Raw genomic sequence first — 10,347 nt, forward strand, 5'->3', positions numbered from 1 at the left:
AGTAGAGACGGGGTTTCACCATGTTGACCAGGATGGTCTCGATCTCTTGACCTCGTGATCCACCCGCCTCGGCCTCCCAAAGTGCTGGGATTACAGGCTTGAGCCACCGCGCCCGGCCAAAAAAAAATAAATTATTTTTTAGATGTCTGCTTAAATGTGTGACGGCATATATAGCTTATAAAAATTTAATTTATAGCAGGTGTATGTGTGGAATTTTTTTGAAGATGACTGGTCTGGAGCAGGGTTTCTCAGCCTCAGTGCTATTGCTATTTTGGACTGGGTAATTCATTGTCGTGGGGAGGCTGTCTTACACACTGTAGGATGTTTTTGAGTATCTCTGGTCTCTACTCACTAGATGCCTGTAGCAGCTCCCTAGTGATGACCAAAAATGTTTCCAGACCTTGCCAAAAGTCTTCTGGGGGGCAAAAATGCCACCAGTTAAGAATTACTGATTTTACTGATTTAGGGCCAGTAACATCACAGTGGCTCACACTTGTAATCCCAGTACTTTAAGAGACTGAGGCAGAAAGATCACTTGAGGCCACGAGTTCCAGCCTGGCCAACATAGCAAACTCCTCCTATCTCTTAAAAAAAAAAAAAAGAATTACTCATCTAAAACCATGTTGATCTCCTTTCAGTGACATAGAATTTATATCAGCATTTCAGACATTCGCTAACCTCAGTTTTGAGTTGTCTGCTATATAGCTAATCAAAAGGATGATCTAAATTGGAAGATTTTCAAGAAATATAATCTAAGGGATATGATATTAATTCATTCACAAAAGTCAAATTTTATCCCTGTGCCAAGGCAGGTAGCCAAATAGCTACGTGTCGATTGTCTGTTAAGTTTTACAACATCTCTTTGTATTTTCCTTTTTTTTTTTTTTTTGAGATGGTCTTACTGTGTTGCCCAGGCTGGAGTGCAGTGGCATGATCACGGCTCACTGCAGCCTCAACCTCCTGGGTCTGCCTCAGCCTTCTGACTGCAGGTGAGCACTACCACACCCAACCAATTATTTTATTTTATTTTTTGTAAGGATGGAGTTTCGCCATGTTACCCAGGCTGGTCTTGAACTCCTAATCTGCCCACCTCAGCCTCCCAAAGTGCTGGGATTATAGGCATGAGCCACTGCACTCGGCCCTTTAGTACTATTTTTACCTATAAAGAATCCAAAGTTCTGAAAGGAGCAGTGTCCAGGTAGGTTGTTCTCATTCCAAAGGTCTTGTTCTTTACACTTTGAGGCTATAAAGCTGTGAAGGCAGTGCTTGCCTGGGTCTGTAAGTGTTACTTCCTCTTATTATGTCATTTGGGTTATGAGGAAAGCTCAAGATTGCTTAAGTTCTGAAATAATCTATATCAAACCCTAGAGGGAATCGAGAAACAAATACATTTAGAATCAATGAAAATAATTTGTGGCAGCAATTGTCTATAATAGTTGACATAAGCTAAAAATACAAACTCAGATTATATTAAAATAATTTAATAGATAAATTGCCCATTGAATTCAACAAAAATTTGAGAGGCATTCCTAATTCTGGAGATGAAGTAAAGGGCAGTAACATTGTGCAATTCTTCCCTTGTTACCTTTGTCAGAGGCAGGAGATTGAATTAGATTAGCCTCGAATCTAATCCAGTGTGGCAATTCTTGTATTTTTGTGTTAAGAGACTACTATACCATTTTATATTCATCTTGCATATAAGTACATATGTAATGTCACTTTTCCTACCTAAAATTAAAAGCTTGTCTCATGTTATCTTGGGTTGTAGTTTGTTATAACATATTTGCTAGTCCTAGAACAATTACATGCTGTTTCTACAGAAAAAAAAAAAGTAACAGTTTCTTGACTTTTTCCTGCCTTCAGTTTCATGTTTTCCAGCACCCAACATAACTTGTAAGGATTCTAGTGGCAATGAAACTCATTTTACTGGGAATGAAGTTGGTTTTTTCAAGCCCATATCTTGCCGAAATGTGTAAGTACTTTACTGAAACTTAAATTTTCAGATTACTTGGCTATATTGTATCTTGATTACATAGAGTAAAGAGATGAGATAATTTATGGGGAATATCCTGAAAATGTATCTTTTATCTTTTTGCTTGTGTCAGAAAACTTCTATTTTAAGTGTTTTTTGGTTTTTGAGACAAGGTCTCGCTCAGTGACCCAGCAGTGGCATATCATGTCTCACTTCAACCTCAACCTCCCAGGCTCAAGCAGCCCTTCCACTTCAGCCCCCCACGTAGCTGGACTACAGGTTTGTGCCACCATGCCTGGCTAATTTTTAAATATTTTGTAGAGATGAGGTCTCCCTGTGTTGCCCAGGGCTGGTCTCGAACTCCTAGTCTCACGTGATCCTCCCACGTCGGCCTCCCAAAGTGCTGGGATTTACAGGCATGGCCCACCACACCCAGCCAACTGTGTATTTTTTTTTTTTAATAAATGCAATTCACCAATCAAGTTGACCTGAGTAGTTAGTATGTGAGATAAATAAAGACTATCAATGGCCTCATGCCATGTTAATTCAGGTCAGTCAGTTTGTGCCACTAATTGAGTTATGAAAAAATTGTCTTCAAAATATAGGATTTTTCTAGAGTACAAATAGTGATTGTGTACCTATTATATCAGAAAAATGCAAATTAATTATTTGCACATAAAGGGCATTTTTTTTTCCAATTTATTTTCTTGCATTTTAGGTTTTGGGGTACATGTGAAGAACATGCAAGATTGTTGCATAGGTACACACGTGGCAGTGTGATTTGCTGCCTTCCTCCCCATTTTATAACCACATGGGAGACTTGTTTCAGGAACTCATTCCTGTAGCTATACATTGAGTCACTTAAACTCCAGTATTTTAGTCTCTGGTTAAAATCTGCCATCTCTCCATTGATCTTTAATCCCTTTTGAGCCATCTTGTGCACTCTAGTCTCCAAGTACTTCTTCTCCAAGGTCTGACAGCTGCATCCCTGGACTCCACCTCCTTCCTTATTTGACCTGGACTTCCTCCGGGAAGTGAATCAGTGAGAGTTTTAGAGTTCAAGCAATAGAAACTGACTCTTGCTAACTTCAGCAGAAAAGGAAGCTACTGGAAGCATATTGAGGGGTTTCAAAAAGCAGTGGGAAATTTAGAAACTGGGCTTGGAAAAGAGGTGGCATGTGTTTGGTTTGTCATTCAGTAAAAATTTATTTCTTATCCTCTATCAACCTCCACGGGAGAAATATGACATTGGATTTTCCCATGTGATTTTCTTTGGCCACTGAAGCATTGGAGGAAGAGACAGTATGCCTCTAGCCTTAGAAGCATTTGTGTTTCCACTCACCCTGAGAGTGTCCATCATAGAACATGCGTTCTCTGGGTAAATCTGCTAGTCCCAGAAGAATGAAAGACTGGTGCAATAAAGATATTCCAGTCAATTTATACACTGCAGCCTGAAACAGATATCCCCAGGTAACTGGCATATCTATGAGCAAGAAACAATGCTTTTTATTATAGGTCCCTGAGATTTTATGATTGTTTATTACACAGCATTGTGTGAGTAGCTGGTGGAGAAAGACAAGAACCAAGGATGGGTGGGGAGCAGGACCCATGACTAAGCATGCCACAAGAACTAGTTGATAAGGATATATCTCCTTGCTCCTTTGGATGTTGCTACTGCTGGATGCTCAACTGCACAAGTATGAATGTGTTCTAAGCTAGTGCTTTTCAAACTTTCATATGTATAAATCATGTAGGATCTTGTTAAAATGCAGATTCAGTACATCTGGGTGGGCCCTGAGATTCTGCATTTCTAAGGCTCCCAGGTGATGCCAATGCTACTGGCCCCCAGACAGATGGGAATATCCAAATGGTGAATCTAGGTCAAATGTCCACACCTTGGCTGTTAGGTGACAGGTAGAGGGATGACCCTTCTGTGGTGAGTCAGGGAGCACTATACCCCAGTAGTGCTATGCAATAGGAAAAAAGAAGAGCAGCTAAAAATATTCAAATATCTATTCCAGACTCCCAATTAAATCACTTTAACCTTTCTCTTGCTCTTGGTCCTGCTATTGAACTTGTTCGGCAACTCCTGATCTTGGATCAATCCTCTGGCTACCTTCATCACTTTTACCAGTTTGTTCATTCGTTTAATACATATTTTCTGAATTCCCATAATATGCCAGCCATCAGGGATAATTTGGTAAAAAAAGAATAACAAAGATCCTACCTCTTATGGCTTATATTCTGGTGGAAAAAAACAGACATTCTCAAATAAGAAAATAAATAAAATGAATCCAGGGCGCTAAATGTGCTATGAAGAGAATATCATGATGAGTAACTAGGAGCAGCTTACATGAGATAAGTTAAGCTTAAGTCTGAATTATGAGCTCAGAGAATAGCTGAAAGAAAAATGTTCAAGGCTGAGGGACCAAGTGCAAAGTCCTGAGGCAAGGAAGGTCTTGGTTTTGAAAAACAGAAAGAAGTCCAGTGAGACTAGAGTAATTGAGCAAGAGGGAGAGAAGTGCTGAATTAGGGTGAAGAAGTAGGCAAAAGCCAAGCACACAGGAAAAGTTAGGGAATTTAGATTTTATTCTGGACATAACAGGAAGCATTGGAAGATATTTAAGTAATAGCAGAAGATGAATCCATATATATTCTGAGAGCTCACTTAGGCCACTGAATGGAGAATAAATTGTAAGGCGAAGAATAGAAATTAGGAGATGAACAAGGAGAGTGGCAGTGGTCTGGGTGAGAGATGCTTGTGGCCTGGCACCTACGTTTTTTCTGCTGTATGAGAAAGCCACATACTTCTGTTTAAAGGTAATCCCTCCACCTGAATCACTCATCATCTTCTCTGCTTTTATTAATTCTCCCTGTTTTCTACCTTCAATCTTTTCCTTCCTTGGGGTCTATCTCCTCAGTACACTAATATATTCAGATCTCTTACATATAAAAAAGTAACAGTATTAAGAGGTGGGACCTTTAAGAGATGATTAGGCTTCACCTTCACTTTTTCTGCCGTGTAAGAGTGGAGTGAGAAGATGGCTGTCTATGAGGAAGCAGGCCCTCATTGGACGCTGAATCTGCTGGTGCCTTGATCTTGGACTTCCCAGCTTCCAGAACCTCACAAATGGATTAAAGCCATCATGGCAGGAGTGAGTTAGTTATCTTGGGAGTGGCTTTCTGATAAAACAATGAGTTCAGTCTAATTTCATCTCTCTGCCTCATGCAGTTGCTTCTGCCTTCCGCCTGTCCTCTTTGGGATGACCCTTGTCAGGGACTAGCACTATGCTCTTGAACTTCCCAGCCTCCAGTACAGTGAGCAAAATAATTTTTTTTGTTTGTTTTAAAAATACCCTAGTCTGTGGTATTCTGTTATAGCAGCACAAAATAGACTAAGACACTCACATTCTATAATACCACTCTTTTTGTGCTCTCTTCCTGTCTGGCAGTTTCTTTTCAGTCTGGGTTTTCATCTTTCTTGTCCATACCACTGTCTACATCCTGTCATTTATCATCTGAGTGTGGTTTCAGCCTCCTTACTGTGACCTACCTTTCTCTACCAGAGCCCTCCTCCACATCATTGTGTGCTTTGGTTTCTAAGAAGAATGGGTTAGAAGATATAGTGACAAACTGGAATAATTCAGAAACACAACTATTTGTTTAAAGGATTATGTGTTTGAAGAATGATTCCAGTTTACCTTTGGAAGGCTTAGCCTCAGGAGAAATGAGTTTGGTGTTCAGACTGTCCACTTGCAATAGAAGAGCTTCTGGACAGCTTAAGTATTTTCAGCTGTAGACACTGGGATTGTCTGCACCAGCTGATCTAATTACTACTTCCTTACCTATACCTAACGTTATACCTTGGTGAAGAATTATCTTTGAATAAAGTCATTCCTGCATGCAGTCACAGCAGGAACCTCAGGTAAACAATTTATTCAGAGTAATGGCTCTGCCATATCCACCAGTCCCAATCTTGGTTCATACACTATAGAGAACAGCAGCAATTAACAGTGACATTTTAATCACCAGTCTTAAGATATTTTTATTATAAGGATTGCTGAAGTTCCTCAATTCATAATCTCTATGGTCTGAATATCTGTGTTCCTCTAAAATTCATACTGTATGTTGAAATCCTAACCCCAAGGTGATTGTGTCAGAAGGTGATTAGTGCCTTTATTTTAAAAAGCACAAGAGAGTTCCTCACTCCTTCTGCCATGTAAGAGTGGAGTGAGAAGATGGCTGTCTAAGCAGGCCCTCATTAGACACTGAATCTGCTTGTACTTTGATCTTGGACTTCCCAGCTTCCAGAACTGTGAGAAATAAACATCTATCATTTACAAGCCACCTAGTCTATGGTATTTATTATAAAAGTCTGAACAGACTAAGAAAATAATTTTATTACTAGATTCATGAAAAATATTCCCAGGGTTGCCTCCAGGGAGATAATCTAGGAGTCCAATGCAAGGAAACCTGGTCACTGATTTCTAAGGCAGAACTCTTTGTCTATGTCTCCCATGAGACTGTAAATCCTGAAAGCAAGGAAGATGTAATTTCATTTCTGTTACTGTAGCATCTGGCAAAGTGACTGGCATTTAGTAGCTACTCAATAAATATTTGTTGAGGATGAGAGGCTGAATATACAAACTAATACCAGCCAGATCATGTATAAAAATAGAACTCTCACCTGCATGTGGTGGCTCATGCTTTTAATCCCAGCCTTTTGGGAGGTCAAGGTGGGAGGACTGCTTGAGCCCAGGAGTTTGGGGCTGCAGTGAGCTATGATCATGCCACTGAAGTCCAGCCTGGGCAACAGAGCTCAACCCTGTCTCTATTTTAAAAAAGCAGAACTTTGACCCACAACCGGTAGTAACCTTCCCAGGAAATCAACCCATATCTACAATAACCAGTCCAGGAAGCTAGCCTGCTATGTTAGACTTGTAGTAAGCCAGGTTGCTATCTCTAATAACAATCTAAGAAGCCAAACAATATCATTATAATAATCAGCCCCAAATGGTGAGGACTTTAATAACTGACAGATTCCCTAATTTTTGTCTTTGCTTGCAACTTAGGACTAACCAGAGAAAACCACATATTCTCCCCTAACAACTCCTATAAGATACCCATTTTCTAATTAGCCCTCCTATAGCTTGCTATGCCAGTAACCTCCAATCAGGGCACACCTGAAGCCTTCCTTTCTTTCCCACTATAAGATTTTCCCACTCCTCTGCCTACCTTTTTGAGTCTGCCAAAATGCAAATGACGGTGGCTGACGCCCTTGCTATAGCACGTTCAGAATAAATAGCCTTTGCTTGTTCTCATTTGATTAGTCTTTATTTATTTTCACAAGTAAATGCCATTGGAGGCTTGGGATAGACCTGGACCCGCCATGGTGACAAGGCATAGATAGCCTTAGGATTGGCAAGGAGTTATGGAGATATGTAACCCGGATAGCTGTTGCAACCTGACTTTCTCAGGTTATTTGCCTCTGCACTCTCTTTTCCCACTAAAAAAACCTGAACGTTCAAGGCATGGGATTAAAAGCAGAATCTTTTNTATTGTAAACAGTGCTGCAATGAACATTCGTGTGCACGTGTCCTTATAGTAGAAAGATTTATAATCCTTTGGATATATACCCAGTAATGGGATTGCTGGGTCAAATGGAATTTCTATTTTTAGGTCTTTGAGGAATTGCCACACTGTCTTCCACAATGGTTGAACTAATTTACACTCCCACCAACAGTGTAAAAGTGTTCCTATTTCTCCACATCCTCTCCAGCATCCAGCATCTGTTGTCTCTCAGCATAAAGGGCATTTTAAACTTGGTTTTATTCTTTGTAATAACTATGGATGATGAATGGTAATGTTAAACAATTCAAAGTTGTCAGTTTGGCTAGCTAGTCACAGTGATACATGCCTTTAGTTCTAGCTACTCAGAAGGCCGAGGCCAGAGGGTGCCGGAAGTTCAGCCTGAGCAACGTAGTAAGACACTGTCTTTTATAAAAACAACAACAAAAATGATTAGTTTGGAATAGTAAGACAGATGGCTTTCTTTTCTTAGGAATTTCTCTATTTAAAGGACTTTTAGGCCTACTGTGGTGGCTTACACTGTAATCCCAGCACTTTGGAAGGCCAAGGCAGGAGAATTACTTGAGGCCAGGGGTTGGGGACCAGCCTGTGCAAAGTAGGGAGACCTTGTCTCTCCAAAAAACACAAAAATTAGCCCAGTGAGGTGGTGCTTGCGTGTGGTCCTTGCCACTGGGAGGCCGGGTGGGAGAATTACTTGAGCCCAGGAGTTCGAAGTTGTGGTGAGCTATGATTGCAATAAAAAAATGAGACCCTGTCTCTAAAAAGCATTAAAACTGAAAATTTTTTACAAAGAATTTTGAAGTTCGATATCTATTTCTGTTAAAGCTTATTATTATTATATTTTTGCATTGTACTAAAAACATGATTTAGTTTTATCTATTTTTAATTGTTGGCATTATATTTTTAGCCTAAAAATGTTTATTGTTACATTCTATTTGATGGCACTTAGTTTTGATTGTTTCAAGAAATAAACCACTGTACAGATGAATTGAACCTTAAAAAGGAAAAAGAAAAAAAAGAAACCACCATTAGACTATTCCTACAAGTTGCTGGAATTCTTGGTGAGAACTCTTAGCGTTCTTTCTTTCCTTTTGACCCTACCTCATTGAGTTAATAAGGGGCTTTTGATTCTATCTTGCTGTATAATCCTAAGCCTACTACTTAATCTTCTTGGGTTCCAAGATTTCACCTTAGTAAAGTAAAAATTGTTAAAAAGGAATAGTTTCCAATGTACTTAGATATGGTTTCATTTTTTTTTTCTGTTACAGAGATAAGTTAAATTTAGTTAATATTTAAATTTATAGCTATTTCTACCTTAAACATTCCAAACAACTAATGTATTAAATGCTGGTCCAAGACATAGGTTATAGTACAACAACTAAGAAAATCATCTGTTGAGAACAGCCAGCCACTCAGGTTAGAACTTTCAGGTTTGTATTATCTATAATGCTAACACCAGAATGTCTGTTACTTAATTTCCAAGTTAATGCTGATTTTTCTTTCAGTGTCTCAAAATGGATTAGGCTGCATACAACTGAGCTACACTAATCATGCTTATAAGTTTTTTTTTTTTTTTTTTTCTGAGACAGTCTCCTTGTGTAGCCCAGGCTGGAGTGCAGTGGCACAATCACGGCTCATTGCAGCCTCAACTTCCCAGGCTCAAGCCATTCTCTCATCTCAGCCTTCTAAGTAGCTGGGACTACAGATGCATGCCCCAAAGCCTGGCTAGTTTTTGTGTTTTTAGTAGCAATGGGGTTTCACCATGTTGCCAAGGCTGGTCTCGAACTTCTGGGCTCAAGTGATCAGGCTGCCTCTGGCTCCCAAAGTGCTGGGATCACAGGCATGAGCCACGGCTCCTGGCCCTCATAAGATATTGATATTGATTATGATAAGAAATATAACCATCAGGGAAACCAGATATTCCAAAACTACTGGCCAACTTATTTCCTTACAATAAAGTTACAATTTTAAGACAGAATTTGAGGCTCGGCATGGTGGCTCACACTTGTAATTCCAGCACTTTGGGAGGCTGAGGTGGGTCGATCATCTGAGGTCAGGAGTTTGAAACCAGTCTGGCCAACATGGTAAAACCCTGTCTCTACTAAAAATACAAAAGTTAGTCAGGAGTGGCTACGTGGGAGGCTGAGTAAGGAGAATCTCTTGAACCCAGGAGGTGGAGGTTGCAGTGAGCTGAGATTGTGCCATTGCATTCCAGCTTGGGTGACAAGAGTGAAACTCCATCTCAAAAAGACAAAAAAATAAAAAAAAAGAAAATTTCTTTTTTTGGCTTATAGTATAAAACACTCTTCTGAGTTGCTTCATTCCTATTTCTTTGCTTCTTCCTTAAGTCCTGTTATCCTTGGTCCTTTTCCCCTTTTTCATTCATTCACCTCTTTGGCTTCTCTCACCATTTTTGTATATATATATGCCATATAAAAAGATGGTGACATGTTTTGTATTCTATTCAATTTTAGATCTTAGCTATAATACGTATAAAGAGCCAGGCATGGTGGCTCATGCCTGTAATCCCAGCACTTTCGGAGGCCGAGGTGGGGGGATCACCTGAGATCAGGAGTTCAAGACCAGCCTGGCCAACATGGTGAAACGCTGTCTTTACTAAAAATAGAAAAATTAGGCAGGTGTGGTAGCAGGCGCCTATAATCCCAGCTACTCAGGAGGCTGAGGCAGGAGAATGGCTTGAACCTGGGAGGTGGAGGTTGCAGTGAGCTTAGATCATGCCATTGCGTGCCAGCCTGGGTGACAAGAGCAAAACTCCATCTCAAAAA

The 10,347-nt window shown here is 40.0% G+C and overlaps 1 protein-coding gene across 2 annotated transcripts in view; it reads left to right on the top strand.

Annotated features, from left to right (window-relative positions):
• The window catches only part of TM2D1 (TM2 domain containing 1), a 53,905-nt gene that overhangs the window by 16,850 nt on the left and 26,708 nt on the right, over positions 1-10,347 (top strand). For both annotated transcript variants that reach the window (XM_017541597.1, XM_037743135.1), the window contains exon 3: positions 1,864-1,972. In XM_017541597.1, coding sequence (XP_017397086.1) covers positions 1,864-1,972 — 109 coding nt within the window. The remainder of the gene's footprint in view (positions 1-1,863; positions 1,973-10,347) is intronic.

The sequence above is a fragment of the Cebus imitator genome, unplaced genomic scaffold (genome assembly GCF_001604975.1).
Source record: "Cebus imitator isolate Cc_AM_T3 unplaced genomic scaffold, Cebus_imitator-1.0 Scaffold135, whole genome shotgun sequence".
NCBI classification, from domain to species: Eukaryota; Metazoa; Chordata; class Mammalia; order Primates; family Cebidae; genus Cebus; species Cebus imitator.